The following is a 20,976-nucleotide window of genomic DNA, read 5'->3' as shown; positions in this document are numbered from 1 at the left end:
GTGGGGGTACGCGATTCGTGACGTCATCGATTTGATATGTCAGAAGCGGTAGCCTTTGTTTGGTCGCCTATGTTTGGTACGAATGATTTGTATAAATGTTACGTTCTTTTAACAACACGAGGGCACAAGAAGACACTTTTTTTCAGACATTATGTGTGCAATTTTCATTCGTGTTTGTCAGTACAGCCCAACTGTTATGGCGAAAAGCCACGGTTTATTTTGTCTCCAATAAATATGCCGAAATGACTAAAGAGGAACAAATTCGCCTTCTCCTTCCGAATGCATCGTCGTAGACAGCACCACTCTGCTGCTGGAACTCAACATAAACCTTGCATAGGTTTAACGTGGACTATCAGGCATGAAGCCAAAATATTGGAAATTATGATACACAAACACCTTTTGTTCATGTTCGATTCATGTTCGTTTGAGCCGAGCTGCATTCGGAATTCGATATTTTTACTAGCCTACTTACTGCCGTGGCAACAGCTACAGCATGTGTCCAGAAGTTCAAAAAAAGTCACGTCACTCACTCACATCGCATACAAACCAGCAATGGGCTGAAATTTATTATAAAAGGCACCAATCGAATAAATCAAGCATTTAGTCTGGCGCGATTGAGGCACCTGCGTATACAAAATACATGACATGCAGCCATTGGGTTAAGCCCGACCATGCACTCCTTCTTAAGACTTGAGTATTTCTTTAAATTTATTGTCATTTCACATTTTTGGATGTACAACAAAACATTAAACAGGAAGGCCACAAAGATTATGAATTTCAAATCATATATATATATATATATATATATATATATATATATATATATATATATATAAAATACAGTATGTGGTGAAATTATCCGCGTAAGGATGACTAGGCAGGCGATTATATCAGTTCTGTTGCCCTCTCGGTGCTGCTACCATGAACGCCCGGAAATCAGTCTCACACACACACACAGAGAGAGAGAGAGAGACCCTACTGTTATTATTAGGCTATTCAAAATCATAGGCCTATACTGAGCAAAAATCGCATTAGAACTTCAAAGATCATAAAGCATTAAACCGACAGATCGTGCTGCCTCGAAAGTGAAAAAATAAAATCCGTATAACGGCTGCGTTTAGAATGCATTCTACTTTGCGTCGCTACATTTTACGTAACGTTCGATTGGGGGGGGGCATTGATGATGAGCACAAAGGCACGTGTCACTTACTGTAGAGCGTATAAACTCAGGCCATTGAATGACAGGTTTTTTTTTTTTGAATCTCACCTCGGGAGAAGTGGGTGGACGTCGTACCCCCGCGTACCACGCCCACTACACCCCTGGCTACATCCACACGACAATGGCAACGAGATTTTTTTTTTTTAAATATCGCATCCACATGGGCAACGGATCAGTAAAATATCAGGTCCATATGGCAACGCAACGCTTGCTGAAAACGATGCAATACACATGGCACACCTCTACGTGCGCTGTAAGACGGTCCCATCGGAGACACCACAACAATAGAAGTAGACGCATGCGCATAAACCCCTTCTTCTGTAGCATCAGCCACATAAAGTTTTGATTATTAATCAGTAGCGTAAAATAGTATCTATTGTCTAAGACACTTGTTTATGTTTCATATTGAAACGTCTATGTAAATTAATACATAGAAAGCCTGGCCAGGCGCTGAACGTTCTTCTGCCTTCACTTTCAGAGAAATTCAGGGCGAGCATGAGCCTAGGTTCTTCCCTGTCACTGTCACACGCGCACACCTTCTCACTCCCTGTCCTATGGATATAGTCCCTTTAAATCACGTGCTTGTTTTTTGAATGGAAACGCAGAAAGAGGAATGAATGGTGGTAGATGGAAGCCGGTACGCCAACATTCTGAGATCCTCCAGAATTCTTTAACGGTCCGGAATAAATTGAATGCTACACGTTGATGTATTACTTTGTTCTTCTACGGCCTTTTTGAGGAATGTATTGTCGGACTTAAACCAACATCTGAAGAGGTGAGATCGCTCCTTTTTTTTTTTTCCCGATTTTTGCTGGCGGGATTGTTTTTGTTTTTGGAAAGCGCACAGGCGGTGCATGGTTTTGGTTATACTGCTTCCACAGTGTTTGGACTAAAGACTCTGCCCTAAGGGCTATTCTCTCTCTCTCTCTGCACCATTACACAATATTCACAGTGAAAAATATTTTGTAAGCGCATTTCATGAACCAAGTTATAGGATTTGTTGACAACTCGCATAGAGTTCGTTACACTTCTACCTGGCGTGAAGCACTCAGTCATGTGGTTGTGACGTCATCGTAAACAAATCCGTTCTACTCATCCAGACGACTTCGCAACGGCGCCGTTGCCAGATCTTTCCACTCTGGAACCCGTTCTCAAAAGATTTCGTTGTGGGGCACCCAAAACGCCGGTGCCGTGTGGACGCCAGGCCAAAACGATAAACAATTTTATCAGATTCACCTGAATCCGTTGCCGTGTGGACAGGGCCTTGGACACTGCCAGCCTTGAATGCACCCTGGCTTAGAACGCACCGCTGTCTTAAGAAAACAACCTGGTCTCGAACAATGCTGTCTTGAAAACATCCCGTTCTTGATCGCTGCCCGTCCTGAACACACGGCTGTTTTGAAAATTCCCCCAGTCTCAAACGTGCATCAGTCTTGACCTCTGCTCTTGAGAGTAGGCGGTCTCGAACACTGCTCATTTCAAACATTCAACTATCTACCTTCAGTCTAACGCACGTGAGGTTTGATTTGTTGAATACTCGGTCTCAAATCATCGACTCGTTCCAGGTTCAGACCATCAGCTCTGAAAATTGACCAGCCGGTATCGGAGGCTGATTGTGGAACCCTGCCAGTGAACCAAGAACCATCCGGCCTGTAGGTCTTACCTCCAGTCAACTACCCCAATCGGGTCTGGAACACTGTTCTTCTTGGACGGGGGAAAAAGTTCTTTGAGTCCAGTCCATCTTTCAGTACCAAGCATGAAACATCACACTGGTACTAATAATGGAGATGGTGAGTGAGTGAGAGAGAGAGAGAGAGAGAGAATATGCAGGAACGGCTTTTGAGTTATGAACGTGTCACAGCTAAGAAGAACTCTTGGAGAAGAGCAGCTCGAGGCCTGTTGACCATATGCACTCTTGTTCTCTCTGATTCTTTCCAAGTGTGTGTGTGAGAGAGAATGAGATCATTCGGTGGATCAGGTTATTCATACCTTATGGAAGCCGAAATGAAGCCGACGCGATGTGTGTCTGTGTGTTTTCTCCAGAAGACACCCTTCCTGTGCTGTCTATAACTGCATGTGATCTCTCCGGTTTTACATCCCAAGTTTTAACATGGCTGCCTTTCAACACCTGGCTTTAGAAAGTTTTATTGTACTGCACAGCGGCATTTAAAGTTATTAACGTAATTTAATCAGGATCTGACCTCCCGCTCCGAAGCGACTCGTTGTCTGGAAACTGCTCTGGTTTTTTTCTCCTCTCACATCTCCGCACGTCTTAATTGAATGTTTGGTTTTAATCGAATCAGTGACTCGGACGTTTGTAAGTGTGGCGTTGGCTCAGTTTCGGGGGTGGAGCGCTCTTCCTCATCCTGTAATGGCGAGAGATTGCCGCTGGCTTAGGACTCAGAAGCTCGCTCGGAATGTGATGGAAAAGCCGGAGGTTTGTGCTTAAACCTGAACAAATGGCAGCGTTCGACCGTTTCAGCATCAATCCAGCCCTGGAGCAGAGCTGCTGCTTTTGATAAATTTCTAAGCGGAAGGAGAGAGTGAGAGAGAGACTGAGACTTAAAGATGTCGGGTATTAAGACTGCCCTTGGGAGGATGTCAGGCGTAGTACAATAAATATAAACCAGTATACAGTGCTCCTCTGTGTCGTTCCCCCCAAAGAAACCCACATGTTTGCAGTGTGTGTGTAACTGATCTATTGTACGGCTCTTTATAATTGCAAGTGTAATTGCAGTATTTGAAGCAGAACGTCCTGTCTACAGGGTCAGAGTTACAGGAGTCTCTCTCTCTCTCTCTCTCTCTCTCTCTCTCTCTCTCTCTCTCTCTCTCTCTCTCTCGGTCGGTCTGTCTGTCTCTTTCTGGCCGGTTCTCTGTATTGTCAAAAAAACATCTCCACAATATTCTTTTATTTGAACACATGATTGTGTGAGGCATGTTTGGTTTTGCATGTCGTCTAATATCACTAACAAATAATGGAAGCTTAAAGCCACCAGTTTAGCATGAAATCCCAGCTGAAAAGGGAAAACTTTATTTTAATATTTGTCCAAATTGTTCCTGTAAACGGCTAATAAAGCACGTTGGTTGTGGCCTGGTCTTTGAGTCCCTGCAGGTTGTGTGTGTTTGGATGTTTGCCATTTTTCCCTCCAGACTAAACTCCCAGACGCTGGAGGTGAGTGATGTTTGTTGCAGGAGGAATCGGTCTGAATTTGGGAAGCAGACACCTGGTTTCATGTTCCTCAGGTTCTCCATCACAGCCAGATGTTCCTCCTCGTGGTGTGTAGAGGAACAGTATGTGCTTTAGTCTCGCCGGTGGAGGTTCCTGATCTACATCCGCAGCTTTACAGTACCGTAAATCCTTTAAATTGTCACGTGCCAATAAATCAAATAAACATCAAGCGAGGAGAAACACTCTGATGACAAATTTCCCTGCCCAGCTCCATGTGAGTCCTGATTTTAATAAATATCGCTCCGGATTAAAGAAGGACGGAAGCCAAGACGTGCAAAGCGTGAAACGCCCGTGAGCCTGGTGTCCCGGTGGGAAATGTGTTGGATGTTAGGGAGGAAAAGAAAAATTAGATGTGCATTTCCTGAAGGAAAGAGTGCGGCTTATGGTGTGTGTGTGTGTGAGAGAACTCAAAAGCTCGGAGTATAAAAATTAGAAAATGAACGTAAAAGAAAAGGATATAGGTGTTAAAGGAAAACATGAGATGAAATTTTCAAAAAGAAGGAAATAAAGCAAAAAAAAAAGAGTAGCATGGATGAAAGAGAGGAAAAAGAAAAAAGGATTGAGATGGGGAAAGAGGTTGAAAGAAAGAGAATGAATAGTAAAGAGGAATTAAAGTAAAATAAGGAAAGAAAAAGATGGGAAAATGATGAAAGCAGTATAAAAGGTGTGTGCGCGCACAATATTATCACTGACACTTGAAAACTGAAGAATACTGTGATGTGAGAATTTTGTGACGTGACTCAACTTTTGTTTTTGATACGTAACTTTCCTGAACTCTGACCTTTCCCATGATTCATTGCTGCATCATACCAGAAGCCGGGATCTTTCTTCCACTCCACTGTGTTTTACGTTTGTCGCTAACTGCTAGGAAGGTAAACTCAAAGATGGTTACGCGGGTCCGATTTTCTGACGTGCTCTGGGGAGAATACGATCAAAGTGCCCCATCTGTCTCCCCTCACAGAACAGATGGACGACATGAAGTTGTGGCCCGACGTCAGCTACGTTGACCTTCACAATTATTTTATTGTGAGTGAGGGAGTTGATGATGGCGAGGAGCGAAGGCACTACAGAAGCACTGAGGCGTACAATTATCTACACGGGAATAAAATGGGCAAAATTATGTGTAAAAGAGAGGGCGAGTTTGTTTGCTTAAAGGCTGAGGTTGAGCCTCGCCAGAGCACGAACAAACCCAAAACACCTGGCTTGGGTAATGAGAGCCAGTGGCGTGATAGAAACGGTCGGCTGTTCCTGCATTGCAGGGTTCGGGGAAATCCTGCAGTCATGCAGCAGCTCTCATCGGGAAGGTCGGCTCGGTCAGTGTAGAGCGATTTTGTATTATTGTACTGGTTTACTAATGATGATGTGTTTTTGTAAGTCGCTTTGGACGAAAGCGTCCGCTAAATACCAGAAGCATAACTCTAACCATGTTAACCATCAGCACCGAGCTCTAGTCGAATAGAACTCTCGCAGCCGACTGTACCGTGACGTCTCTTGTATCAAGAAGCAAAAGCTAGGAGAGCAGCACAGGCTCACCATTTTAATGCAGATGCTGTCAAACTTTGTAGACAATAAACATACCATAGTTAAATAATGCCTCGTCTATGTATTTGTCCAAGTTTCTTCAGCTTCTTAACTCCGCTGATCATTCCAGGTATTGGATGGTATTTGTAGGCTGCTTGTTTACACTCGTACTTCAGCACTGGTCGCTCTCGGATTCTCTTGGCTACATGCACCTAGACTACGTTCAGACTGCGCCCTGAAACGACCCATATCCGATTTTTTTTTTTTTTTTTTCTGCCCATACGCGACCTGTATCCGATTTATTATTAACAATCTGAACGACACAGATCCGATTTTTTTTTTTTTTTTTTCACATGTGACCCAGGCCGCTTGGATATGTGGTCCTAATTCCGATGCATATCCGTTATTTTCACATGTGACTGCAGTCTGACCGGACAGGTCGCATTCATGCCACCTACACGTCATCAACAAGAGACAAACGTCACTATTCTGCGTTGGCTAATCCCGCCTCTTTGGTGGAAAACAACAACATTTATACAGTTTTCAGAATTTAAGTAGACTTTTATAGAATTGATCAAGCTAATGGTGGATTTGGTAGGGACCTGGATGTTGATCTGTTAGCCTGATTAAATAAAATAGTTTCTATAACTGATTTATAACTTGAACCATCCTGTATTACAAGATTGTTCTGGAAATTTCCAGTAATTTGACACCTTCGGTCTCATTAGTCTGCTGCCCACATTAATCAGATTATTGTGTGAGTTCCGCCGCCGCTACAAAAACCACATCGCCAGGTCTCGCCTCATCTCCATGCTTTACTTGCAAACTTGAAGAGTGCGCGCTTTTTTTGTTTACGTATTACGTAGATGTGCTTATTACGTGTCAATTTGCGCATGCGGGACACTTTTGGGTCGTTTTCCGTTCATATTGGAGATCGCATACAAGTCTCATATAATTGGTAATGTGAACGGCCTAACAAAAAAAAAATCGGATTTCACAACAAATCGGATATGGGTCGTTTCAGGTTGCAGTCTGAACGTAGTGCTATTGTTAGTCGCTTTGAATAAAAACCTCAGCTCAATAACTTTTTTTTTTTGAATAAGGTACAATATCTAAACAACAATTACACAGAATTAATGTTGATGATTCAGGTCCAAAATGCAGTGGTTAGTGGAAACACAGGAATCGTGTACACATGAGCAGCGTATGGTGCTGGACAACACGTCTTGCGAGTCCGTTTGTGCTCAAAACAGATTCCATTCATAAAATCTTTAAAGGAATACGCCACCCCCAAGTGAAATTGAGTCAGTCCCTGCAGTCCCTAGGGTTGGATGAGTGAGCCAAAGCGTTTTGTAGCCGACCCAGCCATTGCCCTGATCTGGAAACGTCCCGGTTAGCTTAGCTTAGCGTAGTCGCTGTAATCCGGCGTGTCCAGATAGCATTGTCGTTGCAAAAGTGAATCAAATAACTCAAGATTTTTTATAATTATTTCTCATGACCTGTACAGTCACATCGAGTACACACATCAATGCAAATTAACACGAAGGGATTTACTAGACCAATTTATATCTGGAACTATTTTCGGCCACAGCACAGGCAAAGCACCGCTGCAGGCGCAAAGACACCACGCAGCACCACAACTTCCGTCAATACACCAGTGTTACCAGGGAAACCAGGGTTTTCAGGTGCTGCATGGTGTCTTTGCGCCTGCAGCGGTGCTTTGCCTGTGCTGTGGCCGAAAATAGTTCCAGATATAAATTGGTCTAGTAAATCCCTTCGTGTTAATTTGCATTGATGTGTGTACTCGATGTGAATGTACAGGTCATGAGGAAATAATTATAAAAAATCTTGAGTTATTTGATTCACTTTTGCAACGACAATGCTATCTGGACACGCCGGATTACAGCGACTACGCTAAGCTAAGCTAACCGGGATGTTTCCAGATCAGGACAATGGCTGGGTCGGCTACAAAACGCTTTGGCTCACTCGTCCAACTCTAGGGACTGCAGGGACTGACTCAATTTCACTTGGGGGTGGCGTATTCCTTTAAGCTTTTGCGAGTTGGTTGTGCACCTGACGATGGCACACGTTGAACCAGAAAAAGACGCAATTTAAAAACACATTCTCCTCTGACTGTCAAACCCTGTGTCTGAAACCACTCACTATATCATGAGTTCGCCATTTTGTAGCGCTGTCCGAATGCATAGTGAGAATTCTTACACCCTATATAGTGGACTCAAAGTATCCCACAATGCATCATGAAAAGTAGTGTACTACCGATGGGCACTAACCAAGCAATATATGGGTCTGTCTCAGAAACTGGGTACTGTGGGGGTACCCCACTAAATATACTCAGTCAATAAACTATACGGTTTTGAATGGTGATGTTGGTTTTAATTTGAAATAAAATGATGAAAGAAATAATACAGATAAAACTAAATCTTTGATGTGAATACTCTATTCAGAATTTGGCAAAAATTCTGCAAATTTGTGGAAAAATGGCGGCTTGATCTGGGACATGATAAACGGTCGACTACATCGCGTTCCCTTAAAAAGGTTGTAGTCCACTGAAAAGTCTACAGTTATCACTAATTGTATTTTAAGTTGTAACTTTATACACCTAAGGATTGGTGCGCTCACAGAATAATCATAACCGTAATAAAACATCATGCAAAATATTTCATCACCGTTGTAACTCCATTTTCCGTAAACCCAAAACCAATACGATCGTGTGTTTTGATCTAAACGGAAAGCCTCAGGGTCGAGGTCACAACCTCACCAAAAGTTGGCGCTTAAAATCACTACGGCTTATAAAAAATTTAGTTATAAATCTGCGATTTTGTTTTTTAAAACGAAAGCTGAAAGTTAGGTATAGAATATGTTTCTTCCAGAATATGTTACGATGGTAGCTGGTCTTGTATGAATTTCTGAGCTATAAAATGAGTTGTGGTCTATTTTTTACCGTAGCGTGTTATTTGTGTGCGGGGAAGGACACACATTAACAATTTGCTTGTGTAGAATGGAATTTTCCACTCCAGCAGTTAGAAGTTGATTGTTCTTCCATTTGCGATCTTTCTGTTACGCGGGTGATCTGTTCGGACGTTATCACTGAAAAGGTGAGCTTTGACAGTTTTATTTTGTTTTAGTCTTGCAGTATAAGGCAATAGAATTTTTTTTTTCATCTTGCTTTCATATTTCGTCGTGTTTGCGTATTTTTGGCCAATATTTTGCAACCATGGTCAATTTAGATCGAACTTTTGATAGAATCTATGGCCAGTCATTTTGCCCCGCCCCTGCCTCGCGCTCCGTCCGGTGCGGTAGTGATGTCCCGTTGCTCGCGCGCCGCAGCAGAGACCCGCGCGACCTTCAGCCGGTACAGTCACTGTTCTTTTACCAGCGCCGTTATTCTCATCTTTCCGGTGTGTTCTTGATTTTTCCATTGTGTCCTATTTCGCCATATCAAATACCCAAAATGTATCATATTATTCATATTTAAGTGAATAATCAATTCAGTCATCATAACTTGGCATTTTTAACCCAAGCGATCAAAAAGAGGAAATTTATTCAATATTTTCACTCATCTGTGAAGGAGGGGCTTTAATTCTTCATGCTGTAGTTATTTTATATGGAAATCAATTTTACAAAAGCATTTGAATTGTAATAAAAAAAATTTCCACAGTGGAGGCCAGATAAAGCAAGATACTATCTTTATTCTTATTAAACATGACAGAAGAAACATTGAGTGTTCGGTAAATGCAAAACAAATAGTAAAATTAGAAAATATATTTTTTGACCATAATGACCCAAATGAGAGACCCGTTTCTGAGACGGACCCACATACCATCATGCACTGCGGTCTAAAATAGAATGCAAGAATAAGTTAGAATGCAGAGTGAGGAATTAATCAAAAGCCTCAAATTTGATTTGATAAGACTGCGGCAAAGAAGAAAAAGTATTCAGTCTTGACTTAAAAGGACTGAAAGATGCAGCAGACACGAAGTACTTTTGTATTGATTGATTAATGTGGGAAATGCGCTCAGTATAATATGGATCTATCACAAAACTACATGCATACAGTATATTTATTTTCAAAACCCACCATCCGACTGATCCGGCACGTTTTAATTGTGCGTCAGTAATGACATAAATAACGGTGCAGCAGAGGAGTGTCTGAAAGGGTTTTTTCATTTTGTCAATGAGCTCACGCTGTAGAATTCCCTGGGTAGGACGTAGGGAGGCGTGAACCAGTGAGTGATTTCGGACACGGTAAGAATGGCGTCTGGGAGAGGCGGGTGTCATGGTGACCCCCGTTGTCTCTCACAGGAAAGCTGTGGATAAAATCTGATCTTGATTCGATATGAATCTGATGTTTTTTGTGTGTGCAGTTGCGGTATCAGCACGGTCTCTCCACACCGGACCTGCGTCAGACTTTACCCAACCTCAAGAACTTTCTAGAACATGGGCTGCTGGTCAGATGGTGAGTTGCACAAACTCTATTTATTACAAGCCAACAGGAAACATGGTGATTTTATACAATCAATAAAACATGTATGAAATGAAATTTAAAAACTTTTTCTTTTTTTTTTTAAGATTATTTTTTTAAAAATACAAGCTCATTAAGTCATTCTACACTTCTGGTGGTGAGTGTTGCACATATGGCGAGACAATGAGAGCGATTTACACTTGGTCCTTCTGAAGGGAATTCTGAAACACCAAACGTCTCTAAGAGCTAAAGCCGTGAGCATCACTAACACTTCCTCAGTGGAATTTTACACTCGGGGCTCTCTGTGTATTCCAAGATTTTAAAGTAAAATCACACTCACTCTGGACTCTTACAGTTTGACTGAATAACAGGAAGACCAGTGTAAATTTAATGCAGGCCCAGCACATGGGATTTATTTTATTTATTTTTCTTGCTTTATTTGAAGTGTGGGAAATATTTCAGTGTATGGAATGCTGTACGATTTGGAATGTTATGGTTGTAAGTAATAGCTGGATAAATAGAGTACAGCAGTGTATGGAATGGCCAAGTGTAGTGTAATCCAGCTGTTGTAAGGAACAGTGGCGTGCACGGAATACTACATCTTTGTGAATCTCAAGGTGTCTGGAATAATGGTGTAAAGAAGCGCAAAGTACATGGAGTACTGCGGTGTAAGGAATAATGAAGTGCATGGAGTGGAATACTAGTGTACGGAATACTGCAGCTGTCAGGAAAGAGGAGGCGTCAGGAATACTGCAGCTGTCAGGAAAGAGGAGGCGTCGGGAATACTGCAGCTGTCAGGAAAGAGGAGGCGTCCGGGATACTGCAGTTGTCAGGAAAGAGGAGGCGTCGGGAATACTGCAGCTGTCAGGAAAGAGGAGGCGTCGGGAATACTGCAGCTGTCAGGAAAGAGGAGGCGTCGGGAATACTGCAGCTGTAAGGGAGAGAGGCGTCGGGGATCCTGCAGCTGTAAGGGAAGAGAGGCGTCGGGGATCCTGCAGCTGTAAGGGAAGAGAGGCGTCGGGGATCCTGCAGCTGTAAGGTAGAGCCCTGCACTCCCGCGGGAGTCCCGCGGGACCCGCCGCAAAGCAGTGCGGCGCGGGACAAATTTTGAAAGCTCATTGCGGGCGGGACCGGAAGTGCACATATGCAGGCGCGAGCGGGAGTGCACATATGCAGGCGCGAGTGGGAGCGGTGATAAGCTGCAGTCCCGCTAACTTAAAAACGTGTTTTAAACAGGTTACGCAGTGACGGTAGGCTTGACTCAATGCTATCCCAGAAATCCTTCCTGTAATATGCAAATTTGGCTGTCCAATCAGAGGCGGCCACATTTGCATATTACAGGAAGGATTTCTGGGATAGCATTGAGTCAAGCCTACCGTCACTGTGTAACCTGTCTCTCTGATGAGAGTTGTAGACTAACTCAAGCAGTAAATCACTTCACTCATGGTACAAAGCAAGCCCATTCACTTTTTTATGCTGATCAGAGAATTACAATGGTTTCTCATGTGACAAAAATGTGCGATTCGCGATTAAATATTTTAATCGCTTGACAGCACATTATTATTATTAGAGACACTACATGCTGAATTCAGAAACAAGGTAAATAATAACAAATGTGAACGTGAGCTGTAGATATTTATGCTCAGATCCACTCAAAGTAGGGGGCGGGGCACCATCACGCTGTGTCAAGACAAGAACTTTCCTGAGAAATAACGCGAACGTCTGCGTCATGCGGGATTTGCGGGCGGGAGCGGGACAAAATATGGCAGGCGCGGGTGGGAGCGGGACTGAAAATCATAATTCTTTGTGGGCGCGGGCGGGAGCGGGACTGCATAATGCGGGTGGGAGCGGGACTGAAAAATCCGACCCGCGCAGATCTCTACTGTAAGGGAAGAGAGGCGTCGGGGATACCGCAGCTTTAAGGGAAGAGAGGCGTCGGGGATACCGCAGCTGTAAGGGAAGAGAGGCGTCGGGGATCCCGCAGCTGTAAGGGAAGAGAGGCGTCGGGGATCCCGCAGCTGTAAGGGAAGAGAGGCGTCGGGGATCCCGCAGCTGTAAGGGAAGAGAGGCGTCGGGGATCCCGCAGCTGTAAGGGAAGAGAGGCGTCGGGGATCCCGCAGCTGTAAGGGAAGAGAGGCGTCGGGGATCCCGCAGCTGTAAGGGAAGAGAGGCGTCGGGGATCCCGCAGCTGTAAGGGAAGAGAGGCGTCGGGGATCCCGCAGCTGTAAGGGAAGAGAGGCGTCGGGGATCCCGCAGCTGTAAGGGAAGAGAGGCGTCGGGGATCCCGCAGCTGTAAGGGAAGAGAGGCGTCGGGGATCCCGCAGCTGTAAGGGAAGAGAGGCGTCGGGGATCCCGCAGCTGTAAGGGAAGAGAGGCGTCGGGGATCCCGCAGCTGTAAGGGAAGAGAGGCGTCGGGGATACCGCAGCTGTAAGGGAAGAGAGGCGTCGGGGATACCGCAGCTGTAAGGGAAGAGAGGCGTCGGGGATACCGCAGCTGTAAGGGAAGAGAGGCGTCGGGGATACCGCAGCTGTAAGGGAAGAGAGGCGTCGGGGATACCGCAGCTGTAAGGGAAGAGAGGCGTCGGGGATACCGCAGCTGTAAGGGAAGAGAGGCGTCGGGGATACCGCAGCTGTAAGGGAAGAGAGGCGTCGGGGATACCGCAGCTGTAAGGGAAGAGAGGCGTCGGGGATACCGCAGCTGTAAGGGAAGAGAGGCGTCGGGGATACCGCAGCTGTAAGGGAAGAGAGGCGTCGGGGATACCGCAGCTGTAAGGGAAGAGAGGCGTCGGGGATACCGCAGCTGTAAGGGAAGAGAGGCGTCGGGGATACCGCAGCTGTAAGGGAAGAGAGGCGTCGGGGATACCGCAGCTGTAAGGGAAGAGAGGCGTCGGGGATACCGCAGCTGTAAGGGAAGAGAGGCGTCGGGGATACCGCAGCTGCAAGGGAAGAGAGGCGTCGGGGATACCGCAGCTGCAAGGGAAGAGAGGCGTCGGGGATACCGCAGCTGCAAGGGAAGAGAGGCGTCGGGGATACCGCAGCTGCAAGGGAAGAGAGGCGTCGGGGATCCCGCAGCTGCAAGGGAAGAGAGGCGTCGGGGATCCCGCAGCTGCAAGGGAAGAGAGGCGTCGGGGATCCCGCGGCTGCAAGGGAAGAGAGGCGTCGGGGATACCGCGGCTGCAAGGCAAGAGAGGCGTCGGGGATACCGCGGCTGCAAGGGAAGAGAGGCGTCGGGGATACCGCGGCTGCAAGGGAAGAGAGGCGTCGGGGATACCGCGGCTGCAAGGGAAGAGAGGCGTCGGGGATCCCGCGGCTGCAAGGGAAGAGAGGCGTCGGGGATCCCGCGGCTGCAAGGGAAGAGAGGCGTCGGGGATCCCGCGGCTGCAAGGGAAGAGAGGCGTCGGGGATCCCGCGGCTGTAAGGGAAGAGAGGCGTCGGGGATCCCGCGGCTGTAAGGGAAGAGAGGCGTCGGGGATCCCGCGGCTGCAAGGGAAGAGAGGCGTCGGGGATACCGCGGCTGCAAGGGAAGAGAGGCGTCGGGGATACCGCGGCTGCAAGGGAAGAGAGGCGTCGGGGATACCGCGGCTGCAAGGGAAGAGAGGCGTCGGGGATCCCGCGGCTGCAAGGGAAGAGAGGCGTCGGGGATCCCGCGGCTGCAAGGGAAGAGAGGCGTCGGGGATCCCGCGGCTGCAAGGGAAGAGAGGCGTCGGGGATCCCGCGGCTGCAAGGGAAGAGAGGCGTCGGGGATCCCGCGGCTGCAAGGGAAGAGAGGCGTCGGGGATCCCGCGGCTGCAAGGGAAGAGAGGCGTCGGGGATCCCGCGGCTGCAAGGGAAGAGAGGCGTCGGGGATCCCGCGGCTGCAAGGGAAGAGAGGCGTCGGGGATCCCGCGGCTGCAAGGGAAGAGAGGCGTCGGGGATCCCGCGGCTGCAAGGGAAGAGAGGCGTCGGGGATCCCGCGGCTGCAAGGGAAGAGAGGCGTCGGGGATCCCGCGGCTGCAAGGGAAGAGAGGCGTCGGGGATACCGCGGCTGCAAGGGAAGAGAGGCGTCGGGGATACCGCGGCTGCAAGGGAAGAGAGGCGTCGGGGATACCGCGGCTGCAAGGGAAGAGAGGCGTCGGGGATCCCGCGGCTGCAAGGGAAGAGAGGCGTCGGGGATCCCGCGGCTGCAAGGGAAGAGAGGCGTCGGGGATCCCGCGGCTGCAAGGGAAGAGAGGCGTCGGGGATCCCGCGGCTGCAAGGGAAGAGAGGCGTCGGGGATCCCGCGGCTGCAAGGGAAGAGAGGCGTCGGGGATCCCGCGGCTGCAAGGGAAGAGAGGCGTCGGGGATCCCGCGGCTGCAAGGGAAGAGAGGCGTCGGGGATCCCGCGGCTGCAAGGGAAGAGAGGCGTCGGGGATCCCGCGGCTGCAAGGGAAGAGAGGCGTCGGGGATCCCGCGGCTGCAAGGGAAGAGAGGCGTCGGGGATCCCGCGGCTGCAAGGGAAGAGAGGCGTCGGGGATCCCGCGGCTGCAAGGGAAGAGAGGCGTCGGGGATCCCGCGGCTGCAAGGGAAGAGAGGCGTCGGGGATCCCGCGGCTGCAAGGGAAGAGAGGCGTCGGGGATCCCGCGGCTGCAAGGGAAGAGAGGCGTCGGGGATACCGCGGCTGCAAGGGAAGAGAGGCGTCGGGGATACCGCGGCTGCAAGGGAAGAGAGGCGTCGGGGATACCGCGGCTGCAAGGGAAGAGAGGCGTCGGGGATACCGCGGCTGCAAGGGAAGAGAGGCGTCGGGGATACCGCGGCTGCAAGGGAAGAGAGGCGTCGGGGATACCGCGGCTGCAAGGGAAGAGAGGCGTCGGGGATACCGCGGCTGCAAGGGAAGAGAGGCGTCGGGGATCCCGCGGCTGCAAGGGAAGAGAGGCGTCGGGGATACCGCGGCTGCAAGGGAAGAGAGGCGTCGGGGATCCCGCGGCTGCAGGGGAAGAGAGGCGTCGGGGATCCCGCGGCTGCAGGGGAAGAGAGGCGTCGGGGATCCCGCGGCTGCAGGGGAAGAGAGGCGTCGGGGATCCCGCGGCTGCAGGGGAAGAGAGGCGTCGGGGATCCCGCGGCTGCAGGGGAAGAGAGGCGTCGGGGATCCCGCGGCTGCAGGGGAAGAGAGGCGTCGGGGATCCCGCGGCTGCAGGGGAAGAGAGGCGTCGGGGATCCCGCGGCTGCAGGGGAAGAGAGGCGTCGGGGATCCCGCGGCTGCAGGGGAAGAGAGGCGTCGGGGATCCCGCGGCTGCAGGGGAAGAGAGGCGTCGGGGATCCCGCGGCTGCAGGGGAAGAGAGGCGTCGGGGATCCCGCGGCTGCAGGGGAAGAGAGGCGTCGGGGATCCCGCGGCTGCAGGGGAAGAGAGGCGTCGGGGATCCCGCGGCTGCAGGGGAAGAGAGGCGTCGGGGATCCCGCGGCTGCAGGGGAAGAGAGGCGTCGGGGATCCCGCGGCTGCAGGGGAAGAGAGGCGTCGGGGATCCCGCGGCTGCAGGGGAAGAGAGGCGTCGGGGATCCCGCGGCTGCAGGGGAAGAGAGGCGTCGGGGATCCCGCGGCTGCAGGGGAAGAGAGGCGTCGGGGATACCGCGGCTGCAGGGGAAGAGAGGCGTCGGGGATACCGCGGCTGCAGGGGAAGAGAGGCGTCGGGGATCCCGCGGCTGCAGGGGAAGAGAGGCGTCGGGGATCCCGCGGCTGCAGGGGAAGAGAGGCGTCGGGGATCCCGCGGCTGCAGGGGAAGAGAGGCGTCGGGGATCCCGCGGCTGCAGGGGAAGAGAGGCGTCGGGGATCCCGCGGCTGCAGGGGAAGAGAGGCGTCGGGGATCCCGCGGCTGCAGGGGAAGAGAGGCGTCGGGGATCCCGCGGCTGCAGGGGAAGAGAGGCGTCCGGGATGCTGAATCCTGGAACATTCAGCCAACTGTAAAAAGGTGGACCGAACAATTGGCTAATGGAATGTTCATCAGGATCGTCATAGCAACAGAAAGTAATTCATATTGTCTCTCTTATTTGATTAATGATAACTTGGACAAATTCGGAGAGGCTCGTCTTTTCCCGGCAGAGCAACAGACTCCGCTCCCAAGTCTGTCTTTCCTCAAAAACTAATCTGAATTTGAAAGAAATTAATAATAATAATAATAATGACCACGATGTTCTGAGAGGTTTGAGTTGCACACGCAGACATTTTTCCGAAATAATAATAATAATAATAAGGACCTCTGGAGTGAAATAACTGAAATGGAAGTATTTTTAGGACCTGAAAAATATTATAAGGTCTACAGAGACTTGTGATGGTGTGTTTATTCTGTCATGACTTCTGTTCATAAACGCAGCTGTTCTGAGACGTTTGAATGTGAAATCGAGAACCGAGTTCTCCGTGTTTCTGAATTCCAGCAAAACCACGAGCTCGGTCCCTCTATTTCTATCCAGCTGTTTTCCCTTTCCAGAACTGATCGATTGATTGTGTTCCTGCCAGAACGGTCATGTGAGCCTAATGAACTCTGAGACAAACGTTCAGCGTGGTGGGTTTTATCAGCGGTGCTGCACGTGACGCCGGAGAAACGGAAAGCGCTTTTATCGGATCTCTCTTTAGAACCCTGTCGAGCTATGAAGCGGCTCCGGAGTGCGGCTCTTCTTGCCTCGCGTTCGTTCTTCGTCTGGCTTCGACTCGGTCGCAGTTCAGCGCCGGGTAAAAACCTCCTTTCCAGCGTTAATTTAATAATCTATGTTTTGGAAAGGAAGCAGGCCAGGTTAAACAAAGCAGGAACAGATGAAACACGTGACCTTTTGACCTTTTTTCGGCCTCCTCTAAATCAGGAAGTGGACGTCGAGCATGCGAGGAGGGTTCCCCCCTCTCCCTTTTTGTTCGTAGTATGATTTGCTAAAGCGTGAAGCAGGATGTTTAAGCATGGCGACAGATATCTCACACACCCACACTTGCACAATTCTCCCTAAACGTCTGAGCGGATTTGCTTCACGCATCCCCCACCCCCGTGTAAAAACGTCAGCTGTAAACCATAAGTTACAGTTTTCCGAGCTCCTCTCTGTGTTGGGTTACGTCTCAGTGATCGCTGCTCAACTTGACGCTGAATCTCGGCTCGGGTGCGCTCCTGTCGCACTGCGTTACTCGTAGACGTCGTTTATTGCCCTTCTGTGTCACTCCCTCACCTCTGGCTCGCTTGGTCAGATAGGGTTTCCAGCGCAGGGGGCCGGCATGTGAAATATTAACACACAAAATCCTGCAGCAGGGAGTTTAGCGTTAGACACTCCTCTTCGCCTCGCTGTACATCAGTCTTTTCACTCGGCTTATCCTTATTATTCAGAAATGCTTGGCCTGTAACTCTGCACTCATTCCTGCTCAGGCTGATAGTGGGTGTGGCCTGATAATCCTGATACTCGGTAGATATTTACACATCGCCATGTTCCCTTTGTTTAATTGTATTTTCAATTGAAATGAAACCCAGAAAATTGGCTTTTCATATGAGATTTTTATTTTATTTTATTTTTTAAAGGAATCCGCTGTGACTAAATTGACTCGAAATGCAGGTTTGACTGAAGTTATTAGAGTTGATGTTTCTGGCAGGGCTTTGAACCAGAATTTTTTTCCTATTGGTTCGTTCCGAACAGAAACGGAATTTTAACGTTTCCGGTTTTGGGTTCCACCATTAAATAGACGTTCCCGAACCGGTTAGAACAAAAAAAAATGTCGTTCCCGGAACGGTTAATTACGTTCCCTGTCAGCTGTTTAACAAATGGCTATAAAATTATGTCTTTGTCTCATCCAGCTTAAGCCAAATGTAGGCTAATTCTATTACAACCTTCATTAAATAAGACAAGAAATAATTCAAAACAATTATTATTTCAAATGTTGGCGATTTGGATTCTCAGTATGTCTTCCCATCTACCCAAACAGAAAAAGTGCCAAAAATGAAAGAGAATTCGTTTAGTGTGTTACCAAAGGCTAGTCAGGCCCTATGCACTGATAGGCTAACAGAGGTTAACGTCATTTAATGTTCGCGAGCCTCTCATTAACGTGGACAAATATATTGATATCGTGTTTGAAATTGACGTTTTTGAATAACGATAGACTGCAATATTTACCTCTTATTTAAGATGTGGAGACGTGATAGTAGTCCACCCTCCCGCTCTCTCCATTCAGTCAGCGAACGTCACACAGGAAGTGAACCCCAGCGGGTCATAGAAACTTGCTCAGGAGAAGAATTACTTTTTTTTTTTTATTTGTAGGCTACGGAAACTTTGAGGAACGAAATAAAAACCGGTATTAACTGGTTACCATTATTTTTAATAAGCGTTTCTGTTCCGGAACATAAAAAATAATAAAGTTTCTGGTTTCGTTTCTGTTCCATGTGAAATAGAAAAAGTTCCCGGTTTTCGTTTTCGTTCCTTGAACCGGTTCAAAGCCCTGCTTTCTGGGGGCAACAGACAACTTTGCAGGGAAGGGGGGGGACGGACCCCGATGCAGCAGAGGAGAGCGAACGGCTCACACGCTAATCCCAGTTATTTGTAATACAGAGTGGCTTTATTCCGTTGATCCTGACGGAGCTTAGTGCATGTCAGTATCTCAGCAACGGTGTGATGTTTTTCTGCCTCTGAAGCGCTTCTCAACCCGTTTGTTTACAGAAAGCTCTCTAACTCCGTAGCGCGGTCGAGGCAGCCAGGCTTCAGCAGCGTCTCTGAGAACGTTCGCAGAGCCAGGGTGAAAAACGCGAACGTTCCCAGAGGGAAAGTGCCGATCTGTGTGATCTCTGGCTCATGGATCAAAGGTTCAGAAATTAATCTGTGAAATATGCGACCTAGGCCTCCTACACGCGCACACAGGCGCACGCGCGTACACAGCATATTTTCTCAATCGGTGAGGATAAAGCTGTGACCCGGTTCCTGTGAACAGTGTTTTTTCTGGGAAAAATAAAACTCGGTGGACTTGTAGCACAGAGCAAGAGGAGCCGCTCCCACTGCAGACCACACACACACACGTGTGTGTGCACTTCATGAGTTGAATTGCAGTCAAGAAGTATTTAAATAATAATAAGTTAATACTTGTGATGGTCCTCTGTTGTGTCTGTCTGTCTGTTTACTCCAGACTCCTTCAGAAATGCACCACTTTCTTGTGGTGTTCCTCAAAGCTCAGTTCTGGTGCCGCTATTATTTTGAGGGCCAAGCAGTGAAGCTACACAGACGCCCGTGGTGGTGGTGGTGGTGGTGGTTGTTGTTGTTGTTCTCCTCCTCTTCCTCTTCTCCTCCTCCTCCTCCTCCTCCTTGCGGTGTCTATGGCAGCCCAGAGAACCATGTGGTAAAAGATTGTGAGGTTTGGCACACTTATTGGGGACAGTGTCCTGATTGTTTTTACCAAGTTTCACGTTTGCACCTTGAGTGTTCTCGTGCCATCAATGGGTCAGAGTTGGAGTTGCATTGATGCACATAACTTTGGAACCGTTTGTCTTTTATTTTCAAAAATGAAGCACCGTTTGGATTCCTTGGCTGAAGCTGAGTGATGTTCCACTCAATCACTCAACGCGCTTCATGAAGTTAATTTCCGTTATATTCGATTTTTACCAAAAAGTTTAAATGTTTTTCACAGGCCAAAAATTTGCTGGAGATGATGTTCAGACGAAACCTCGGTTATTATCTGGATTTTTGATTTTCGAAACAGGAAGTGAGGTCAAATCTCAGGAACTGTTTGATGCATCAGAACCAAACTTGGTACACAGACTCGGTTCCCCTTCCTGAGGATCTGGGGGGGAGGGAAGCATGCGTGATTTGACCACTTGGTGGCGCCGTAGTAAGTAAAAACTTTTGTCTAATAACTGATGCATTTGCCTTAAAGTAATTCACGTTCTCACGCATGGTTGTATCTTTGGAGCTCACAAGGTAGAGAGACAAACGCTTGACCTTTCCAGTTAATGGTAAATTGGTGGCAAAGTCCTCTCACTGTCTTGTTTCCCCTCCCATTGACAGCAAAACCACTCCCCCTTCTTTTTAACCCCACCTCTGAATTAGCACCTGCACGTGTCGGATCAGTTCTTGACCGTTCGGTTCTCTCAGCGCTCTTTTGACGTGGGTGTGTGTCCGTGCGCCTTCGCATAAGGCTTTTCATTGCTCCTGGTGGAATTGAACAGTTTCCCCTTACAGCCTCTCTCTCACACACTCGCACTACATCCAGATGTTAGTTTCACTGAAATTCCTTCAGTAAAAGATGAACAGAACAATGGATTTGGATCAGTATGTGTTTGGGTTCCAGATCATTTAAAATAAATATGTAAATTAATAAATGAATAGAAATGTCCACACAGTGCAGTGAATCGGAGCGTGAATCTGTTCATGCTGGATTTGAGTCTCTGTAGACGATGTTGCTTCACATCTGGATGAAGTTCTTTCCAACCTTCAGTTCCTCTCGTGTTTCCAGCGTTAGCACAACACCGCTAATCACCATACAGCATCACTTGTTTCACCACAATCTAATAATAACATTCTGGTCACCAGCTCAAGGAAACTCCTGACTGATGACCAGATCA

At 48.1% G+C, this 20,976-nt stretch overlaps 1 protein-coding gene across 2 annotated transcripts in view; it reads left to right on the top strand.

Moving 5' to 3' along the window:
- Positions 1-20,976, top strand: part of uvrag (UV radiation resistance associated gene) — a 107,782-nt gene that overhangs the window by 75,607 nt on the left and 11,199 nt on the right. For both annotated transcript variants that reach the window (XM_060909138.1, XM_060909137.1), the window contains exon 14: positions 10,355-10,446. In XM_060909138.1, coding sequence (XP_060765121.1) covers positions 10,355-10,446 — 92 coding nt within the window. The remainder of the gene's footprint in view (positions 1-10,354; positions 10,447-20,976) is intronic.

The sequence above is a fragment of the Neoarius graeffei genome, chromosome 25 (genome assembly GCF_027579695.1).
Source record: "Neoarius graeffei isolate fNeoGra1 chromosome 25, fNeoGra1.pri, whole genome shotgun sequence".
In the NCBI taxonomy this organism is placed as follows: Eukaryota; Metazoa; Chordata; class Actinopteri; order Siluriformes; family Ariidae; genus Neoarius; species Neoarius graeffei.
This window is presented reverse-complemented; position numbering and strand designations above follow the sequence as displayed.